Source organism: Anopheles stephensi, chromosome 3 (genome assembly GCF_013141755.1).
Source record: "Anopheles stephensi strain Indian chromosome 3, UCI_ANSTEP_V1.0, whole genome shotgun sequence".
Lineage (NCBI taxonomy): Eukaryota > Metazoa > Arthropoda > Insecta > Diptera > Culicidae > Anopheles > Anopheles stephensi.
Genome location: NC_050203.1, coordinates 47,767,892 through 47,791,693, shown reverse-complemented (window position 1 = coordinate 47,791,693; position 23,802 = coordinate 47,767,892). Strand labels below are relative to the sequence as shown.

The 23,802-nt window shown below is 45.6% G+C and overlaps 2 protein-coding genes across 2 annotated transcripts; one reads left to right on the top strand and one right to left on the bottom strand.

The window, feature by feature from the left end:
* Positions 1 to 14,062: 14,062 nt before the first annotated feature.
* Positions 14,063 to 15,001, top strand: LOC118509983 (cell cycle control protein 50A-like). Its single transcript, XM_036051364.1, has one exon. The coding sequence runs from the start codon at positions 14,063 to 14,065 to the stop codon at positions 14,999 to 15,001; it is 939 nt and encodes a 312-aa protein (XP_035907257.1).
* Positions 15,002 to 19,497: 4,496 nt separating this feature from the next.
* On the bottom strand, positions 19,498 to 23,719 carry LOC118511227 (phosphoglycolate phosphatase 2-like). The gene is made up of 4 exons (XM_036054062.1): positions 23,583 to 23,719; positions 21,096 to 21,352; positions 20,732 to 21,030; positions 19,498 to 20,649 (listed from the first exon to the last, which is right to left on the bottom strand). Exons 2-4 carry the CDS (start codon positions 21,178 to 21,180, stop codon positions 20,086 to 20,088), a joined length of 948 nt encoding a protein of 315 aa, XP_035909955.1. The 5' UTR covers positions 21,181 to 21,352; positions 23,583 to 23,719; the 3' UTR covers positions 19,498 to 20,085.
* Between the last annotated feature and the right edge of the window lie 83 nt (positions 23,720 to 23,802).

Genomic DNA, 23,802 nt, shown 5'->3' with positions numbered 1-23,802 from the left:
TCGCTCTCCCTGGCCCTAACATCCGTCACATGGTGCCGCCGGGTCGTCGTCGTCGTCGTGGGCCAGCCAAGACCGCCCAGACTTCTAGTGCCTTATTTGGTGGTTAAATATAAAACCAACGCCAGGAAATGTCTGTGCACTGGCGCATACCCGGCATGTCTCGGCAGCGCGCGTACCTTGATGATGGATATTTCCAAACACCGCTCGACACGGTGCTTCAACCAGCCGTACGACAAGGGTTCTAGTTGGCGGTCAGACCAGATTGCTAAGGACCCGGTGGTGCACCGGCAGCAGCCGAAGTTCTTGAAGAAGATCTGAATGAAGCGAGGTCTGCGTCGTCAGCGCTGTAGCACGATGGCCTAGACACACGATCAGCAAGATCCTGGCACGTGTTCCTCAACAGTCATACGAACCGAACGGAGTGACAAAACGGACGAACCACAAACGGTGCACACTTCCGCTCGTGTGGCACCGGATCGATGATCCATGATGATCTGTCGAGGGCGAAGAACACACACACACACAGGGTTGGAAAGCGGTGGAAGTGAAGGAAAAATCGTTTAGAATTCGAGAACATCGGTAATAGGTTGTGTAATAAATGTAACGACCGAAATATATTTATATACCCATACCGATCTACCCAGGAACAGGGTGCCTGGTGCCACCCCACACACACACGCCGCTCCAACTACAAGCACAAGTGCACGATCGGTGCAACGGTTCGGTTCCTCCCTACCGTGCACGGCCAAAGAGAGAAAACAAAAAACGAAAGATTCCCTCCACCGGAACACGCCTGTTCCACGCGGTGGACCTGTTCCGATGGGACCCATTTGGTGGGTTCTCGAGCTGTCGATTGAAATGTTGACACCCGGAATGATAGAGAAAGCGATAGAGTGAGCAATGCACGCCGCGCAGCCAAACCACACGCACAGAAGAATGCATCGTAAAATGCACCAGGGGAAAGATATAAAAAGTAATGGATAGCGCTCGGCTGCTATACATAGCCCGCCCATTTCAATTGCATTTCGTTCCCTTTTTTGCGCCTCCTTTAGCTACACTCGACGTTCTTTATACGCACTCTTTCCACACTAGACAAAGGTAAGAGCCAAAAGAAAAAAAAAATGGGCATCTTACATATATATTGTCTCTTCCATCACAGACAGAACGTCGCTGGCGTAGTAACGACAGTAGCAGTCAGATTAAGACATTGTTTCCGGTTCCGGTTCTGGAGTCTGGAGTTGTAAAAATTAATGTAACCAACCATTGCATGATTTACGGCTCGCTTCGCCGTACCGGAGGCACCTTTTTCTGCTGCTGCTGCTGCTATTGTATCCTGGCTTCCGGATTACGAGAAGGCCTTCTGGAATTCTGGAAGAAGGTGAAAAGGGAATAAATTACATCCGCGTAATGGTGTTGCTTTTTGTCATGGACATGGATCTATTGACTGCAATGCAGAGAGGAGGTTTTTATGCCCTGACATTCTTTAAAGAAATATTCTTTTTTGTTTTCAACTTTAGCTGCAAGTAAAGAAGCATACAGGCAGTCCCACCGTACTTTCCACATAATTTAATCGCGATCTCGCGAAGCTGTTGAGAACGCTTTATGGTATTTAAATAGCTTTATTATTGCTTAACCAACCAGTGGACATACCACGTGTTGGAATATTCTATATTTACTCAAAAAGACACTCACACACACGCACGATCACTGCAATTAAATGATTAGCTGAAATACACACACACACACACACACACACATACACAGCATAATTTATGGGTAACCTTCTGGGCCGCAAAATGCTGGGATAAGCTCGCTTAACCTTGACTTTCGTTCACCGCATTTCAAAAGTAAATCAAATTCGCCTACAGACATGGGAGGATGTCCCGGTGTTCCCAATAGAAAAAAAAATGACACAATAAAGACCCAGACTCAGACTGTCCAACGATAATCCAAAAGTGGCCCCCTTTTGGATTGCGCTACGCTCTGCTCTAGCGAAGCGTAGGTTCTGGTGCTTCCGTGGCCAATTTGTACTACAGCTCGTGTACACAGCTTTACGATCGCCATAACTCATCCTGTCGGCGGTGATTAAAATTCACTTAATTTATCAAAACGGAAAAATAATGATCCATCCGATGCCCGAAGACAATTTAAATACCCGGGAGGCGAGAGGGCAGAACCACACAACCAAGAGGTTGCCCAAGAAGTTGAGTGCTGCGAGGGAAAAATCTTCCCAAAAGTCAGTAACCTGTGCGGACGACCAGCAGGCCAAAGATAAAGCGTATCGTGGTGCCCCAGACACAGGAGCAGCAGCAGTTGTTGTTGTTGCTGCAGCAGTTAAAAATTTGTCCCACCCAAAACCCCATGTTTAATGAAAGTGACAACGGCCGCGACGGCGTTGATTCCGATGACGTGGCTGCCGAATCGGGGCGGGAACGGGCCAAATTTAAATTAGTATGTTTATTTTACAACATTTGCGACGCATCATTGACATTTCTTTTCTTTGCCGTTGTGGCTGTCGCCCGAACCCACCCGACCCGGTTCGTTGACGTTTTTGGGAATTTGAAGCATCCCGCATGCACGCTTTCCACGCATCCACGACCACCGTCCGTGGGATGTGGCTGTGTGTGTGTGTTTTGGCCACCGCGAACCGGGAAACCCAGACACACGCTGCACATAAGCACTGCAATAATGCAAACGAACCGCGGACGTGCAGCGCGGACACCCACCCAACCTTCTGCTCGCGAGCATCGTCCTCGGGAGTGGCGCAGAAGGTGTTCTGTAAGGATACGCGACAGTCGCCCAGACGATGCACCCGCGACGCTTTAATGGCTTTTCACTGCTCTTATTAGCCTACTTACGAAACCGTCGAGCCGTGAAGTGAAGTGGCGGATACATTGTGCAAATAACAAAACGATTTTCACCACGCACGCCACCATGCAATGTTTGTGAATCTGATGAGGCGCTAGACGACCGTACCGTGCCGGTTTTCGATGCCGTGGCCCTCCAAGTGCGCCAGGTTCCAACGGCCCAGGCCCGGGTGCTGACAAATTATCTGCTAAATTTATTCGTACTCGTTTCCAGTGCTGTAATGCCGGGCGGATTTTTGGGTAGGAAGCGGTTGAACTTGCCTCACGTAAAGCACATGTCAAGTTTCATCTGAAAGTCATCGGTTTAATATAAAAATATCATTCAAATCACACACACACACAACCACAGCACTGCATGTTTCACAATGGTATTTACAATATTTTACTGCAAAAAGACATCACAACATTATAATTCATTAGTATTTACTCCATATTATGGGGCCGTTTTTTGAATAAGATGTTACTTTATTCGTCCGTCCGTCAGAAGTAAATAAATACTTCTGTTTTGCCAAATTTATTATCTACTTTGAAGTTTTTGCTTTGCTTTAATTTTTTTATTGTAGGTATTTACTTATTAGAGCTAGAGCAAAATTTAAGATTTTATTATACTTCCTTTTTAACATGTCCTGAATGTATTGCTTGTCTTATATCCTTTTCACTGATGATTTGACTCCTTTTTTAAGTGTTGAACTAGTATTTTCATTAAGTTTTCACACATTTTAGGTTGCTAAAATTCGCATTTTGTTCTCTCAATTTATATATTTTCAATTACACGAAACTTTCATAATTTTAAAGAAATAAACAAAAACAATTCATACTTCTTTAATCATTTATAATGGAATTGATAATTTTTACCGATTTTCCATATCTGTTATACCCTACCTAACATGTGTTTATATGTAAGCAGATATAAATTGACTCGCTTCTTAAATTTTCTCTACAATTAGTAACATGGCACTACGTACCCTGATACACCATTCGTCACGAAGCGCATACTGGCTTGCCAACCTGTCAGCATCTGCAGCGAAAGTCGCGCCATTCCGCGGAACTTACGCATCGGCCGTCGTTAAACATGTGCCGCAGCTGACTTACCGTGCCGTTAAACATCTGTGAAAAATTTTATTTTCGTTTCAAATGAAAATTTAATTTACTGAATCATGGCCCGTTGCGGTTTAGCCCATGCCGGGAGGGGGGGAGGGGGGTTATCACCCCACCTACACCCGCGTTCCTCTCTCTTAGGTCTCACTCATCAGTGTTCAGGAAGATACGTATGAGTGGGAGTTTTTTCCCCCCTTCTTACTGTTGCTCCCCCGTTACTACTATCGTCAGCCCCACAATATTGCGTGTCATTGTCACCCGGCCCGCAAACCGTCTCCGCGGAACGTTCACCAAGCCAAGCCCAGACACAAGGCAAAGATGTGACAACGGGGAACTGTCATCGCACGTATTCTTGCTGTCTCGATCGCGACGAACGATCCTGGCCGAGACTTGACCCATCGAAACGTGGCCGGCGGACGTCTTGGTGGTGCGTGGTGGTGTTTTGCTTCATTTTTCCGCTTCCTGCCATTCGCGGCGTCAGTTGCGAAACTTCACTGCGACCAAGCGGCGAATTACACACGTTCCCTCGCACCGGGGACGTATTTAAATCAAGCAAAATGTGTGTGAGCCACCACGGGTTAGGTGGACCATTTCAGCCCACCAAACGAACCGTTAACATTTGCCGGCCAGTTCACCAGTTCCTGTCAGTGCATTTCATTTCCCGTACTCCCGTCGCATCGACGTGATGACCCCGATGACAGAACAGGTCAGCCACGGGAATGGGCAGTGAAAGTGGCCAATCGATGGACACATTCCGGCACAAGGTAACATTACACCGAGACGATTGCGTAGAAGGTCGCCGGTGTGGAAATGTGGGTCACAACACGCGTCACTGCTAAAGTTGTTGTTAGTCGGTTGGTTCTGTAATCTCAGTTAAACATCCGCGATTGATAATAATTCTCTCTCGTTGCATTGCATGTTATTTAAAGAATTATTTTAAAGTAGTTAAAAAGTCTTCAAATCTTAGAGTCCCAGAAGACTTATTAAAATCGAAAGGTAGTTGATCATCACGAATAGTACTGCCATGAAGTACTACAGCATCTTCGAATAGCTCTCTGTACCGTGTTTAAATTTCTTCTAAATGTACCATGTACCACTTGCACCTTAAATTACTATTGCAATGGCCTTCATAATCACTAAAGGTACATAATTCCCCCGGTTTGGTCTTTTGCCCATGGCTGCAACCTCCCAGCCACAGCTTCATGAACATGTGACACTAATAAAACAAGCACCGGCTGGCGTTGTAAGCCGTAAGTCGTTTCTTTTAATTGTCCACGATCGTCATTAGACGGCAGTGGCAGCGGGCATGTACAACGACCCAACAGTCCTGTCGCCGGCGTTACAGTTTCCCAGATGCGTTTTACGATGCATATCAATTTTACTTCAAATTGGCAGCTCTTCCTCAAAACCGCTTTTCCCGCCCTGTAACGACATAAAATGCCCCAAAACACACACACTCACACCCAAACGCAAGGACGCCCCATGGAAAAGCGCTTCACCTGTTTCGTTAATGACGGGGCATCTCATTAAAAACACTTAACCTTAGCAACCGCGCCGCAATGCGAGTGGTTTTCGGTGGAAATTGCACCCGTTTTTGTAGCAAAATGTGTATCGTAAGTTAAGTGCGTGGTGTGTTGTGTTTGACCGGTCTTGGCCATGCGGGAAAGCGCATGCCGCTGGCCATCCCCGATGGTTCGATCGATCGAAGGTAACCATTATCATTATCTGTTAACAAATTACTCACCCCACGCCACGGTCCAGCAGGGACCTCTATCACCCTACCGATGACCGGTTGTATCTAACGCCACATACAAACTATCTCGGGGAGTACCCGTGAGCATGTGGCTGGTTGAATTGCCCCTATCTAAACCTACGTCCAATGTTTCTACCCAAAACCCACACACGTGCTCCTGCGGGTAGAACGGCACGAAGCGTAAGGTGCGCTCCTGACGCAAATGCAATTATTTCAAGGTGGTACGTTTCAATTGCCTTACGATCAAAACCCGAAACGTCCTTGCGCACGCTGTGCATCATTAGACGAATGCACCGTAACACGCAAAGATAATGCAACTCGTGCGCTAATGTTTGCAGCTCTCGCCTTTTGCAAATGTAACCCCCGTATGGTCTGCTGCTAGCCGTGGCCGTGGAGGATCAACAAGGATCAAGCATTCTTTGTCGTCCGTTTCCATTCTGATATGTACCAATTACTTTGCCTGGGGAAAACGGTGCAGTGCAACGAGGCGTGACGTGTACTGGAACGGTTCTGGTGCATCATCACTCGTTCAGCAGATACCACTGCCAGCCTTAACAAATCGACCATCCTGAGTAATTACTAGGTTATCGAAAGGGAAAGAACACTCGAAAGGAGGCCAGATCGCTGCATCATCGGATGGGCACGAACGCGAGCTCAAGTGCACATTCTTTGGCCAGACACTTGCGAGACGGGCACGAGCACGGCCGCCCTGCTCATCACCACATTTTGTAATGTGGAAAAATTCACTTTTATCCAGCGATCGTTTGCAATACCCTCCCCAAATGCATTTGACGTATTCGCCGAGGTGAATCCCGGGACGACTCCTCGCCAAACGGCCGGGTGTTCATGAAACGCCTCAAATTGCCCACACCCTACCATGCTGCTAATTTTTGATCCACTTTCGCATCACGCTTGACTGTGACCGATGCAGGTAGCCCAGCGACAGCGTGAAGCGCCCCCGGGACGAAACGGTGCGCATTTGATCAAACGCTGGACACTTGAAGTGCGCACCGATCACGCCTCTGCTGATCATCATCGGGCGCACAGTGTGCAATTATTTTTACGAAAAAAATGCGCGTTCGATTGTACCGCAGGTTGTGAGTGGGTCCCATCCAGGGGGAAGAGTGCAAGAAGGAGGAAGAGTGTGCTGTTTGGAATTTGTCTTAGTTTTCATTTTCATTAGCACGTCCAGCTAGTGTCGCAGCTGCTGTCGGTGAACTTGCTGCACCGGTCGTTTAGTCGGCAATTGTTGCTGAACCAGCTTGTGCGACGTTGATACCATCTTGCTAAAACTAAAACGCATCTAATAAGACACTTGCCGTAAAATTGGTTACACTCGCACGCACGCAAAGAAAAAAAAACAGAACACACTGACCCAAGACCAATAATGCAAAGCGTGCTATCTGCATGCAGCGGAATCGATCGAACCGTTTGGTGTGCCTTAGAATCGGGGCTTAGATACGATACCGAGCGAGGAGACTGCAATTAGGTGCGATAAAGCAGCAGCAGCAGCACCTTGTCCGCAGGAATGTTCATTGCTGGTTGACGCTTTTATCATTGGTAAGTAATAATTTAGAATGTTGACGATATTATAGATTAACTCTTATTTTTTCCTGCGATAACAAAAAATGGTTTGTCACAAACTGGATATGGTAATTTGTCATCTTCTTCTGCGTCATTCTTGGTCTGCTCAGAGTAGAGCACGTCTTTACGGCATGGCCAGGTCGTCAATCCGTTTCCAGGAAACTCGGTCCAGGACGGCCGTCGGTGGCACGGCAGCATCCTATTTCCGAAAGTTAGAATCGCTCTGATCCAGCCAACGAGCTGAAATCAATCGCTGTGCTCCTCTACGCCTCGTTCCGAGCAGGTCGCTGACGAGCGTCAGTAGGGCGTCAATCGTTCAGGCTTTGGCTACCGCCAGGAAATTAGCACCGCCAATTATCTCAGCTAGCTCATGGTTCATTCCCCTTCTCCACCCGCCCTCGACGTTTTCTGCAGGCACATTCAAAGACTCATGCCCGTAGAGGATTACCAACCGTATCAGTTGTTATTTTGTGGGTTGTTGGAGCCTGTTTGTGGAGGTGTTTGTCGAGACCATAGTTAGCACATTTCCCGTAACCGATGCGCCATAAGGAGAATTCGTCTACCACCTCCAGATAGTCGCCAGCAACTGGTTGGGAGGATAAAAAAATCCAACCTGGTAGCTTCCGACGAAATCTGTAACAAGGGGTGCAAATCGGCAGAAGCGTATTCGGGACAGAATCTCGTAGGCAGCATTCAGGACTGTGATGGCTCGCAGGTTAGCACATTTCACCCTGTCGCCCTTTTTGTTATAGTCCGGTAGATTTTCCTTGTTCCAAATCCATGCGTGGCATGCATATCCAGCCCCATCTTGAACAGTGTTGCTACCAGCCCATCACTGCCAGCTGACTTACAACAATTCAACTGTCTGATGGCACTGATAAGATTTCAGGTACCCAATGTCATGTTGGGTCATAGATAAAAATTAGAAAACAGGAAGATGTACCAAATTTTATCTTACTGCTACTTTACTTATTTTATTTCAAAATAATAGTCAAACGTAAAGAACATTTTAAATGAGCACAACGGTTGTTGACAGAAAAACACGCCAATTGCGCCACCATGAACGTATCACTTTGACCCGAAGATTTTCCTTGGATGGTGTCGAAACGCTCAACCATATTGATTGCACCAACCGTGTTGTGTGTGTTTGCGTACTTTAAATTAATCGGATCAAACGTTTCCACAAATTCTGCCAACGACTTTTCCCATCGAAGGTGGTCAACAAATACGTACGTATTTATGCCATATCCCGGTACGACACTGACGCTGACCCAATTATTTTCTCCTCGACCTACACCTACGCTCCTGGTACTCCAATGTGGATCAGCTTCCGAGTGGTGAAACAAGTGGCCATTCACAGAGTAAGGTGACCATACTTTCGCACGAATGTCGGACCGCGGAAAACACCCTGCGTCCAACGTCGCCAACACACGCGCAATCACGCTGGTAGAGTTATTTCGATAAACAGCGGATCAGTTTGCTTGACAGTTTGGCATGACCCTGTTTTCTTGTTTTCGGTCGCATCTCAGCCAGAATGACCAAAAACAAAATCGCAACCCTGCCCAGTCACCACACACACACAGACACATGGGGTGCAAAGAGTCAAACAAAACCATCTGACAACAGCTTCACACGCAACCACGCAACATAACCACGGGCGTTCTGGTTGGCGGAGATCGAAATCAGAGGCACCTCGAGGAAATTCTATAAGTGCCGCATGGAAAAGTGTGAGTATCACTTTCAGTATAATAACACATCTAAAACGCCAAAACTAATTTAACAAATAACATTTAAAATATTCACTATTTTCCTCGATCAACGATCAGCAGCTGCAATATGATGCATTGGATGGCATATGTCCATGAACAGAAATGAGGCACACTGACTTTCAAACGTTTTTCATTTAAATTCTACGAACATATTGAGAGGGCAGGAATCCTCCCAGAAAAATACGGTTCATCAAATTTTACGGAAAGAAAGGCCCAATTTAGCGCATACTCTCTCGGGACCAATACATCTTCAGTTCAATCGTAACAAAAACCTTGTCACTGGGGCTCGTTTGAAAAATTACAAGACGTGCGTTGAACAGTTGAAATATATTCATGTTTCTTTTTTAACAGTAAGTTCTTTTTTAACAAAAACAAAAAAAAATGTATTATTAAAAATTAAAAAAAAAATACATCCACTCCGGATTTCACCAGTAGTTGACTGTGCAAGTGTATGCTTTTCAAGAAATCCAAAACTTTTCAGCTTTTCTAGAATATACAATTTATAATAACTAGTTAAGAATACTGCAGATCTAATGCAATTTTCACAAACTGTATCGATATTTGGTGTAGCTATTGGATTGAGTCAATAAACAAAAACCAAATAAGTTATCTGAGGTCAAAAAGTTTTGCACCGACATAGATGTTGAGACGTGTGCAAGGGTTCTACCTGCCAACCAGTCATACTACAGACCAAGGGAACTTCACTTAAAATACCTATCGCGAGTCGTGCCATACAAAGGTGGGACTGTAAGCACATTTATAGTCTGAGACCTCAGATCTCCTCCTGGATATGGACTCTGTAAAAATCTGACGAAATCCTTTTTTCCTTTACCGTACGAAAGGAAGAAAGATTCATTGGCCCGGTAGGTTTGGAAGGACTTATGTATTAAACGATTTAAGCAAACTAGACTCGCCAAGTTATGGTAGGTTGATCTCGTCACGAGAATGGCACCGGACAACCCAACCCGAGAGGTATTTTTAGGCCCTGCACATGGATAGAAGAAGCGTGGTCGAAGGAAGCTCATATAGAGTGATGGCGTTGATGTGTCAGTCAGAAAGGATATTAGATTTGCAGACGATCGTGGACTTCTGTAGCAAGCCAAGACCACTTAGAGGTTATTATGCCTGATAAGTAAGTAAGTGTTGAAACATTTACCCATAACCTGTGGTTTTATGTTAAATGCTTAAATGTGTGACAATGATAGTACAGAGATGTCTGAATTCGGTACTTAAAGATCAACGCTTCCGAAGCGTTTCGTGCAAACAATGACTTTTTCCCTACAGAACAGTAGATACTGTTCGGAAAAGTGTTAATTTTTTTGTGAAATTGAGTAAAACTTCCTGTGATGTAATGAATCAGATGTTCTATTGCTAGTAATACGAAAAAGAAATATAGGATGCACGATGGAGTAATTTACTACTGTTCCCTCATGTTGTCGTCACCAGGAACTTATCAACACACACACAACTCAAGACAAGATTTACGAGAGCTTGACAGAGAAAGAGACCCTCTCCTTTCTATCCTATCCCCCGCGAATCGTGGTGGGACGAGTTGGTGACGCGAAATGATTTCAGCTAGTATTTGCCGCTCTTCCGCCACCACCACTTACTCTCAACCCACACCCCCACACGAAATGAGTTCCACGGACAGAGGAAGAAAAAAAAGCTAACGTTCTTTTAATATGGCCATTTCTCCTGGCTTATTACTTTATGCAAATGAAACAGATGTGCACTTCATCAACGGCCTGGCTTAGTTGTACAGTAGCCGTGGCCACAACCGTGGTTACGCTCGCCAACCGTTTCTGCTCCATTATGGTTTTATTTTGTTTCTGCTTCTTTTTTATTGCCCTTTGCGAAGTGACGGTAGCTGCTACGCTTTAGAACGACCAAACCATCCGTCGTCTTGGGAGTCATGCCCGAAGCGGGCGCAGGACGAAGCAATTTGCAGCTTTACTTTACTGCCGTGTGTACCTAGTACTGCTACTACTATTACTACTACTACTACATCGCTAAGTGGGGCTTGTTGCAGAAAAACAACTCGTTACACGAAGCTAGCTTACCAAAATTCTCAAAGCAATTTTGTTGTAAAAAAAGATACTATTTTTTTTTTACAAAAACTGAAAAGGGTTTCCTGCCAACAGCAGAATTTCTAGTAAAAAATTAACAAAGTTCAAAACGTGTTTTACTTAAGGAAAATCATAGCTCCAAGTGTCACATTGTATGAATCAGCTTACATTGTTGAGTTGAACGGTAAATTTGAGCTCAATTAATTCTTAGAGTCAGTGCTTTCCGTGTGATATTACACACAATATAAATGCAGCCATGGTAAGGTTGCATCCGAACACTTGCCTTTGCCTGTGTTCTAGTGCTAATAGGGCTTCCCCAAGTGCTTTACTTTGCCTCGCGCGCCATTAGACATTCGTCAACGTCAACTGGAGCTGTTGTTTCCTCCCCTTGTGTTGCTGATTTTTTGTTCCCATACCGCCGCCCAGCAGTCCATCCAAGAACTTCACCAAGAACCGGCACCGGTTGCTCGGCTCGGCGGCGACATCACACTGGGGCCGCCCAGCAGAATCTCTGTGCTATGCCACGCGCATCGACACAATGTGTAAATAAGAACGAGAATAATTGCCCCCGGGGGCAGCTGTATCGCACCCGGTAGAACCCAGCCCCACAACGTCTGCCAGTGCAGTGCACTACCTTATACCGAGGTGCCGGTGCTTCCTGTGGTTCGTTTTATTGTTCGGACGGAAAATTCAATTTCACCAGAACTGCCATCTCCATCCCGGCGCTCGCCTTTCGGGGAGCGGGACGATTGGGCCCGGATGTAAAGCGTCTAACAGATGCGTTCCGTCTGGTTGAACATGCCGTTCCGGATGCTTCCCGTGCCGTTCCGAACCATTCCGAATCCTTATCGAGCAGCCGGTGCTCGACTGGCCAGCCGCGTGCACTTGCACCACTTTGTAGCTACAATGTAACGATCGGTTTCCGGCATGGTAAGCACCGTGAAAACCGTGACTCGATAAGAATTGGGTGCATGCATCACCATAAGAATGGTGGCCCCGGCTGGTGTGAACTTTGAAGCCACCATTCTACATCATTGCAAAAATCTTAATGATTGTCCTGTTTTAATCACTTTTGTAATTTCATTTAACACGATTCAATCACAAACGCTACTTCTTCTTGGTTTGACGATATGTTATGATAGGTCCTGTTGGGCACGTAATGGTTTACTTGCCTGATGTAGGATATTCGTTCCATACCAAAGAAGAACGGCCACAATTGGGGTAAAAGCTGGCAAATTTATCGGGAGGTCGTACCGTGATTCATAAATTGATGAAAAATAAACGACCTGAGAGATGATGCCGGCCATGTATTGACTTACTAGAATTAATGAAACCCCGTAGTAGTTGGATACTTGGCCTGGTTGGGACGTATATGTTGAGCCCAGAGAGTAGTGGTAGGGAATCGGACCGGTAGTCCGAAAGTCCCGCAACAAATAATCGCTGGGCGTTGCAATTTCGCTGGTTCGGCAACTCGATTCCCAAAAGCGCACAGCGAGGTATCAATGGGATATGAACCCCGATCCTACCGTGTGATTGGTACAGGTGGAATAGGCCATATAAAAATCACCTTGTCTTTTTCTTTTTTTGCCTGAAGACCTCTTAGGTCACGTCTGCCATTTCTGCCTTACTAGATTTATTTATACCACATGGTTGGCTAGTCAGTCCTACCTACGGGGGACTGGGTATGTGCCCCTACGTCGCCTCCTTCTTCTTCTTCTTTTTCGTTGGCACTACAACCTCGAGAGCTCTCGATTTGCCTTTTTTTTGCTTTCTGTGACTTAATTTTACCCGTAGCAAAATAGTCACAACACTACGCATGGCGAAGCGGTCTGGATTGGATATGAACCCCGTTCCTGCCGTGTGAAGACCGGCGCCGTTATCGCCTCGGCCACTGGACCCGCTAAGGGACATTAAATATAGCGCAATAGTGTGAGATGCGAAAACGACTCTGTAGGCTCTCAGAAAAAATCGTCCTCGATGCCACCAGTAATCTACGTTTATTAAAAAAAACATTATCAAAGTAAAAATATCGTAAAGATAACTGCATCCGTTTCATATCAGTGCGTTGGCATTAGAATTTGGAATTATCAGCAATCAAAAACTATTGCTCTCGGAGACCGGAGCAATTGCCATTCTGACCTATTTTTATTATATTCAATCTAAGCATCTATCTAAAAGGCACCAAAGTGAATGGATAGCGCAATATCAAATCTTAAATTTTTTAAGTTTTTTTTTTATTTTAAATCTATATCGAATAACACAGCTGATCGTCATATATTACGTTGCATAAGGCCAGTGTTGATTGACTACATTTAGATTATTTAATTGTTTACCAAACAAACGCGACCATTTAGAGGCGGCACGAGAGCTCAATACTGAAACAAATTTTCAACAGCAAGACTAATCGTCACCCTCATGATGATCGGATCAAAAAACACCAACACCGACAACGGCAAATGATAACGCACCCAGTTTTGGACACTGATAATCGCTGCCACACGTATACAAACAACTGGAACCATCTAACTAACCAGCTAGCAGCGATAATGTCTAGCGCAAATGCATTGAAGTTAGTCAAACGCCAAACTTTGGTCAGCTCATACGGCTGCGGATGTTTGCGTAAATCGTGTGTGCGTCTCTCCAGTCTCTCTGGTCCAGTGAATCATCATCGCGCACAGTGTAAATGGAAGTATAAATTTACAATCAAGCAACCCTTGCTTGGAATGACACTGGCAGACGCGGCTGTACCTACGTGATGTGCCATTTTGCTTAGTTCGTCTTTAAGAGTTTCTGTTGCGTTAAGAGCAGTGTTCGACCATGGCTACGCATAGCCACGCGGATGGTCGTCTAATAAGGCCGATTAAATCGCGAAGACCAACGGAAAGTGCTTTCTACCAGCAGAATCTAGCAGTATGGACGCCGAACATGACGCCGAAAGTCCTCTGGCCCGTACTGTTCGCCGGTGGAATGGTATTCCTTTCGATCGGATTTGGTCTGCAGCATGTAGCGTCCAGCACACCTGAATTCTCGCTCGATTACACGTACTGCCAGGCGTACGGTGACGCTTCGAACAGGAGTTGTGCAGACATCATCAGCGAACACCGTGGTTCCACATGCAAGTGTGTCGTTAATTTCACCCTAGCAGAACACTTTCCCAAAAACGTTTATTTCTACTACGCACTGGAGAACTTCCATCAGAACCACCGGCTGTTTGTGATTTCCCGTGACGATGGTCAGCTGCGAGGAGACATTGAAAAAGCTCCCTCACGCAGATGCCATCCGCTAGACTACACTAACCGTGACAATCGAACGCTACCCATTGCGCCGTGTGGATTAATTGCCAACGCTATCTTCAACGACACGTTTCACCTGTATCAGCAGCATGCACCGTACCGCCCGGTACCGCTCATCGGTGGTGGCTCTGTATGGCCACACGAGCAGGAACTAAAGTTTCGCAATCCACCTGGTGACCTTCGCACGGCGCTTCAAAACTACTCACGACCTCCGTCTTGGTCACGGGAGCTGTGGGAGCTGGACGCACTTAATCCCACCAACAATGGGTTCCAGAATGAGGATCTCATTAACTGGATGCGGTCGGCCGCAATGCCCGGCTTCCGCAAGCGACATCGCCGGGTGGACCATTCGATTGAACCTTTCGAAGATGGGTTACCGAGCGGACGGTATGCGCTGCACATTCAGTACACCTACCCGGTGGCCGCGTTCGATGGACGGAAATCAATCATTCTTAGCTCTCCATCATGGATGGGTGCCCGTAATCCGTTCACCGGCTACCTGTTTCTTGCCGTTGGAGTTCTCCAGCTGATCCTGAGCTGTGCACTTTTTGCTGTGCACTATTTTTTGTGAGTGATTGTAGGTTAAAAGTGTAAGGTGTAAAATCAAGATTAAAACCATTCGGCACTAGTGGGAATAAAACATCTCAACCCTCAGGAAGGAAACGAACGACCTTAGATAATAATTTGCATTAAATTAATGAAAAAATATTTAAGAAAAAAACAAATCCTACGAAAGACGATGGTGAGCTTGCGGGAAATTAGTACATAGTTTAATAAGTGTAAACCGACATGGCAGTATATTCTATCGCGGTCATCTTAAATACATGAGTTAATGTTTGAAAGCATTTCTGTTTGAGCTTTCACGTCTATTTTTAATATTTTATTTTGGAGTCTTAAGAAGTATTTTAAAATCTAACTGAAGCAGTATGTTGATGAATAACCAATATCTTCTTCTTTGGCACTACAGCCTCGAGAGGTCTCAGCCTGCCATTGACTTAGTTTTATACGTAGCAAAGTAGTCAGTCCTGCATACGGGGAGGCGCTTTAGATGGGATTTGAACCCCGGATTTTTTTTTTTGGGATTTGAACTGCCGTGTGAATACCGGCGCCGCTGTCGCCTCGGACACCAAACAGCACTATCCAATCAATATAAACATTGGAATGAAAGTATTTACTGTTTAAAATCATTCTGAGCTATTGATAATTTATATTATTAATTAATTCAAATACATAGCAAAACATTTAAAATTAAAAAAAATTAAACATTTAACGAATAAATTTAAATCCCTGCCCAACCACGTGTTGCATGCAAACTTGGCAGCACTGTTTTACGTTCGTTCGATAACCTCGAAACTGCTTCCTTCGAGCAGTTTAGTGCTGCAGCATGCTCTACACGACAACCTTTTACATTCTTATCTTTTTCAATAGTTGAATTTTGTTTTATTTTGCCGTTTTTATTAGTGCAGCTTTTTACTCTTAACTTGTATCTATTAGCAATATAAAAACTAAATATGTATATTGTTATTTAAATGAGACATTTTTTACTTATATTATAATCTTGAAGGGAAGTTCGGCATGCGCTGACGAATAAAAATTCTCAAAATAACAAAAATTAACAAAAAACTAACAATGCATTTCCTGTCTATTATTTTGCCTTATCCCGGACATGCTCGGTTAGCGTTTTTTATACAGATTAAAATATGTTAGCAACATGGTCTTCTTTTATCCTTCATAAATAAAATACATTAATGTGTTAATCTGTAGAAATGACTACAAAACAATTCAATTAAAATTGGAAAGTTGTATGAAACATTGCATTTAATGAGTTAAACAATCGTAAATTACAATTTATGATAAATATTTCTTCTAATGACGAGCATTTACAATAAATGGTAAAAATTGTCTACATTTTCTCAAACCTTATAAGTGAAATTTAATTTAAAATTTTACAAACAATTTACCGATTAACCAATGCTCCTTCAAGCATTGATTCAGGAAACGAATGCCATCCATCTTACTATCCATCTGCACATTGCCTGCAATCTGTTAACCGACCACGGATTTATTTGTGTGCTCAGTTCCCAATCCCCAGCGGTTCCTCATTCGCGTGCGCTCCTGGTTAATTTTGTGTCCGAATCCTGTCTGTGCTGAGCGAATTCGGAACGGATGCGGTTGGTTTCTGTGAACGATTTGGCACAGTTTGAACACACCGTTGCGACGATCTTCGAAATAAATATTTTTTAATTTATTTGTTTATTAACATTTCCCAATCCGAACAGAAATAAATCCTACACTGAATTTATGAAAACAAAACAAATTTAAAAATATACCATGCAATTCTACTGTGTCAAATAAATAGAAAAATGTTATCTTACTCAGATAAATAAAAGTTAATATAATGGCCAATATATGTACCAGCGCCAAAGATAAATAATAAACACATTTAATACGTAATTAAAATATTTTCTTTCGCGTTACAAACGAACATTTATTTATCAAGATATTTCAAAACGCTACGCTTTAGACAAAGAAACCATCATACGCACTGTGTAATAAAAATAATTATCAAACAAACCACACCTTTCTCACACCATCGCCCAGTTCCAGTGGGTGACCCATAATACCGTGCCGTGCCTTTTGCTGGCGTTACGCGAAGAAAAGACCGTACGCATCACCAAGCGCGCGCAAACGCAGTGCCCTAAACGTCTTTTCCCATCGAAGATCCACCATCTGCGATGCTGAGCTCCGCATACAATTCGTCCCATTGTCCCGATTTTGACGGCCTCTGAAGCAATCCTGTCGAACAGCGTCCGACCACGACGACCACGACGACGACAACCGGCAAACGACGTGCCCTGCCGCTCTCTCGATCTCGGTCAGTGCACCAATTCGAGGACCAGCAGTCGAAAACATAACGCCGCGGTCGGTCGCACACCGCGGTGACTCGCTCTGGTGTACGCGCACCGTACCATCGCTGCGGAAACGAGTGCTCGATGGCAACGCAACACTCGCAACGAGGCCAACCGATGCCTCTTCGTAGCCTGTGCGCCTGATCGATAATCGAAACCATTTTCCGACTACGTGGATCATCGTCATCGAAATAGAGAGAGAACTCGAACTCGTCCGTGGCGGGCTAGGTTCGGCCAATGCCACGACTAGCTTCGTTTCCTGTGCACCTGATTGAAATGCAAAAAAAGTGTTGCCATTATTGATACGCCGACGACGCACGGCCGAGCGCGCTCAAACCGCCACAAAGCAGCGTTGCTGATGATTGGTTGGTCCACGCGTACCAGGAGCTACCAGGCGCCCGTTTTCCCGCCCATTTCGCTTGAGCGCTGTCGAGCCGCCGTTGTTATGGCAACGTATCGTATCGTTCGCGTCTTCCCTCTCTGTCTATTCGATTCGCCTCGTAGTGAACAGTGAGCGACGATGCAGGGAACGGTCGGTCAAAATATATCGCCATTGAAAGTAGCAACGCGTCGACAAGCGCACCTTTTGATTTAAGTTTTCCTTGTATTACCTTGAAGCCTCAATTATTACTGCTAAATCCACATAATTAACATCAAACTGAACACTGTTTTGAACAGATTACACGAAGTACAAAATTTAATCGGGTAATGCAAAATTTTGACCCCCCGATCACACACCGTTCCCATTGTAACAGTCTGAACACTCGCCGCGTGCAACTCTAGAAAGACCTCCCGCAGCATGCGAAGCTGGTAGCGATAAAAAGAATCTGATCAGAAAAGGCACACCATCCGACCACAATGGCGCGCGTTGTTGTCTGTCGTGTGGTGGTTTGTTTCGTCCGAACAGCGAACCAAACAAAGCCATATCCGCCATAGGTCCCGGTTCCTCTGCACCGCCCAACGTACAGTGACCTTCGCCGCGTCTGCGCCCTTGGTGATAAAGGAAAAGTTTTGAAAGTACCACGCGAGCACGTTTGCGGAACTTCCGCAACAAGCTGGCTGTTGCGCTGAAAACCCCCTGCCAACTTTTTCCCCCCTTCTGTGTGCGTATGTGTCCGTGTGTGTGTAGCTGGCAGTTTTTTGTAGCGTTCAGCGCGGAAGATAGCATGTAACCAGGCGCATGCGCGGTATGATGCTCGCGCACCGCCTGCTGCGATGCTCTCCTGTTCGAGCGCGAAATTGAAATTGATCAATCCAGAATTGACCGCGAACGTGCACCGGCCGGTGCAAAAACGCTTTCTTCGTCGTCCAGGGTAAATAGACTACGGCGCTACCTGCCGAGATGGCTGCGTTCCTGGCAATAAAAGGAACCTAGAACGGTACAATCTCGGCTCGATAGCTGCGAAGCTCTCTCGCCCGGCCGCTACGGGTAGATCGCAATCGTGCGCGGTTGCCAGCCGTGGTCGAGATACCTTTTTTCCGAAAAATTTAACCGTATCGTATCAAAATCATAAAGTACTGTGAGGTTCCCATATCATAACAAAAAAACATTTTTTTTAAATAAAAATCGCCCGAAAGGACGCAAAAACCCCGATATTAAAAAATAAATTAATCGGCCTAAATGATTCCCCACTGGCAACGCGGCCAGCAGTGCCCACGGACGGTCGGAAATGGATGGCAAAATTGGCGCGAACCGTTGCTGCGCGGATGCTGGTCCCTGCTGCGATTGCTGACACCCGCGTACTTTTTCTACTCGAATCCTGCCTGCGTTGTACGGGTGTAGCGCGACTTTGCCGAGAGCACCACGTGCGCTGGGGTTGGATTTACCGCGAAAAGTACGGCAACACGGCACCGCGACGGTCCGTGCATCACCGAGCCGTGGTACCTCCGCCGAACATCGGCTCCCGTTCTTTGGTGACTCGTTGTTGATGGCGTAACATTTTCGCTCTTTCTCTGCTCACCAAGTCACACACGTTCGAATTGTTTGAGATACATTCAATTGTGCCATTGTGCGCCACAAGCACACCAAGCGTAGGGCGTCAGCCCGCTGAGTAGGTTCGCGTAGCTCCACTATCAAGCTGTGGGTGCTTTTGGTGATATTTGAAGATATCACTGCAATATGGCGATTCAAGATAAATATTTGTATTTGGCACAATAGTTAACTCTTAAACAGTTTTTATTAATTCTCCCAAGATAAATCCATAGGTTCAAAAGACTCTACTGAACAGGCAAGGATAAGTTAGATAAACCGTTCTGATGCTTGTTCTAATTTAATTGACCTCTGAGGTTGTTCTGCATTGGAACCAAGAAACGCTCCATCTGACGCAAATCCCAAACGCGTTACGATGACGACGTTGTGCACACGTTGTTTCTGTAGAAGACGCTAACCAGGTAAAATCCAAGTGGCGATAAGATAGGCCGCCACTGTACGCGCGCATTGCCAACGATAGCAAACCATCGCCAGTGGGTGTGCTGCAACTTCCTCGTGCGTATCGCAAAATCGCAAAATTACTCACCACCAAACCAAACAAAACCGTGGTGCGCTAGAAAGCTAAGGGCTAGTTAGCATCATAAAGCACAGGCCCGTTTTGTTATTAAGATGTATTTATTCAAACAAGCCCACCTTCATCTAGCCTTTGTCCTATGCCACTAGATACCCCGTAGTTAACCCCAAACTGTATGTTACAACAAATAAAATATAAATATAGATAAAAAAAAAGAAAATCACATCATCTTTGGCATTTCGTTAGGGGCCAGATTTGTCTCCATTGCGTGCCTTGTACACCACCACCTCCCGCACGATCTGTTCCAGCGCGGCAAACGACTCGATGTAGTAGTCGGGCGTTATATCCGGCTTGTCGGAAAACTTCTTCAACTGTTCCTCCTTAACACCGCCCGTACCGACCAGCAGCGTTTGATAGTTGGAAATGTGTCCAAACTTTACGTCCATTTCGGGCTGATCACCAACGAACAGCACCCGGCGCGGATCTTCGATCGAGTACATCCGCTTCAGCATTTTGCTCATTTGCAGGCCCGGCTTGCCGAGCACGATCGGTTTGCGGTCGGCAATGTTTTGCAGCACCTCCACGTAACATCCCGGACCGATCAGTCGCATCCGGGGGCCAAGCGGCAGAACCGTGTCCATGGCGCCGGCAATGAACAGGGCGTCGTGTTGCAGGTACAGCTGTGCACGAAGCAGCTTCACGTTGTTCATGTTGTAGTCAAAGTCCACTATCACCGCTTTCACGGCTTGCCCATCGCTAATGCTTGCCATCACCGCTCTGGCCGATTCCTGGACTGGTTCATTCGGCTGCACATACGGAAAAGAAAAGGATGATGTAATTGAAAACCCCGATTTTCGCAACATGGACAAATGAAGTTAGGGGACTCACGCCATCAAGCACTTGAAAGCCGGCTTCCTTCAGGTAGTTCTTAAAGTTTGTGCTGCCAATCACATAGCAGAGGGCATCGAATTTTATCTCTCGCAAGTACTGGATCACAATCTTCGCTGGATGAATGATGTCGTCATCGTCCACGGTGTGGTCCGTCAGCTTGTCCAGCTTTGCCCGGTAGTCCTCCATCGGCCGGACACTGTTGTTCGAGACAAAGATAACCCGCTTGCCGTTGGTTCGCAGTGCCCGTACGGCGCGTTCCACACCATCGAACGGATTTCCCAAAAGCCATAGCACACCTTAAAGCATCCAATGGAACGCTACTAGTACTGTCGGTATGTTTTGCACAGCACAGCTCACTTACCATCACAGTCCGTCTGGACAATGTCGAACGAGTCAAGGAAACGTTCCTTCTCCTCGATCGGCAGATTCGACAGATTCTTAGTCATTGCCGTACGACTACTTTTTCCACACCGCGTACTGGAACTGTGCGACACTTGCGAGAGCTAACCACCGAATGCCGGCATGGTGCGGGCGATACTTTTCGACGGTTGCAGTGGTGTTTGTTCCATGATGTTTGTTGATAACCAAACGTACAGTGCTTAGCAAAGGTTTTGCTTGCTAGGTTAGGTGGGTTAAATTGTGAATTAACTATTTTGTATCTCAATAAAAAGGATTTTGAATTTTAAAAAAATAAAACAGTTTTCAATACTGTAAATAATTTTTTTAATCAATAATCAATAATTTTATTCAATCAATTTAATTATATTGTATCAAAATGCAAAATTCACTCGCTTTTTGATTCGTGTTTTAAAGACGACGTATTATTGATCCTTCCCTTTTTTATGATAATATCATATAAATTACAAAATATTGATTATACTCTCCGAAATTTAAAGGAGATTTTCATTTTTTTATTCTAAAAGAAGGACCTGGCCCTATTGCTAGGTTTACATTGTACGTAGTATACAATCGTTTTACGTGAAATTCATACACAACCGTAAACAAATTTCTGAACCACAACGCCTTCTTTAACATACTCGGCATTAAAATATAAAAGAATAACAAATTATTCGTAGCGAACTTGAAATGCTTTCCCTGCTCGACCTGCTGCAGAAAACCACGACGTCGTTAACGATCTAGCGCCTTTGTCTAACAATCCATTGTCCACACCTGTCTGACGGACACATGTATGGTTTCCTCCATCTTGATTAAGGTTTACTATGCTTTCTCTGATGCCAGGGTAAAACTATACGACGCAATGAGCTCTTCTGGAATCCCGGCCAAGCTTACCAGGCTTGTACGAATGACAATGGCCAACATCACATGCCAGGTGAAGGTGGATGGAAAACTCTCAGGTCCCTTTGCTACCACCAAGAGCCTGCGCCAAGGAGATGGGCTCGCCTGTCTCGTTTCAATCTGGCGCTAGACAGAGCCATCCGCGACTCGGAAATGGAAACTTGGGGGCCCATCTGCTATAGGTCAAACCAGATCCTGGCATACGCTGATGACATAGACATCATTGGTTTGAGGCTCTCCTATGTAGCAGAAGCTTATCCAAGATTTGTGCGAGGGGCACTAAACCTCAGGTTTGATATTAACGAGGTGAAAACCAAAATGATGGTGGCACCACCAGCTGTACACTGTACAGAACATGTATAGTCCCAGTACTCACATACGCCTCTCAGACATGGACTCTGTCCAAAACTGACGAGACCCGCGTAGCCGCGTTCGAGAGGAAGATGCTCAGAAGGATTTTTGGCCCCGTATGTGTGGAAGGACAATGGAGTTGCCGCTACAATGACGAGTTCTACGAGCTGTATCATGATCTCACCATCGTGCAGCGAGTTAGACTCGCCTAGCTCCGGTGGGCTGTCATGAGAATCATGACGGTCATGAGAAGATCGTCCACACAGAGGAGGCCGTGGTAGGCCCAAATTGAGATGGAGGCCGGCATTACGGGTTGGCAGATGACGGCGCTATATCGTGAGTGGTATGGCGGATTGTTGCAGCAGGCCAAGACCGCGAAGCGATTAGTAAGTATGGCTTCTCTGATAGCCATAGGCTTAGAAATGCTTAACGGCTTGGGTTCTCCGGCGGTATTTTCAATGTTTGAACAACGGTGACCCGGAGGAGTCAGAATCTCGCACAACGGTGAAATGATCACCAAAATGCACTCCAAGATCGCAAGGTTCAAGGGGACGGACCTTAAGTCTATAACCCAAGGGCTATATGTCTCGGATATCCCTCTCTAGCAACAGATTGAAAGGAACACATGCAAACCCATCTCCCCTGGAGTCGGAAAATTTGTCTTGTTTTCAGCTGGCTTGCAATTGTTCGATTTTTGGCCTGCGAGGGATGTGGTCTGATCACTCTACCAATCTCAAAAATGTGCCTTTTTTAATCAATAATCATCTGTTGGTAAACTTCTGCTACCAGTTTTTGTTCTCCAATCAAGTACAGATGACAAAACGACCCCTAAAACGGCCATTCTACAGTATTTTCACATCTTCTCCAACACGCATAGCACGCCGGCGTCACGTTTTTGCGCATGTGCACTTACTGGTGACGTTATTATCACAATTTCCACGCTACCGATGCGTCGCACGTTCAAGAAACCAGCATTCCAATCCAAACAGAACGCGGTTAGGCCGTAAATTGGTTTGTTGTTGTCTACTGCCGCTGAACTACCAACTCTCACTTTCACCCGTGCTGTATTTTCATTTATAAATAATTGACGTTCACTGACGTTCACGATGACTTTTCCTACACACCCCACCCAAAAAAACAGAACACAGCGCACCGGTGGGTTCAAAGTGCACGCTACCACGTTAAGGACTTCGGTGCTTACCACACTTCCAACGCCGAAACAACTGTTGATCGTGGTGTGGTTCGTCGCACAGCTGGTTTGCTAAACCCATCGCGTTGTTCGACGGATGGGCAAAGAAAGAACAGATCCGTTGGCCTTACCAACGATCGTCAAACAAGTGCAGAAAACATGGTACATTCACAGCATCTCGCGCACCGCTGTTGGACGGTCGCGTTGTGGTGCGCGAAAAATGATACGAAAA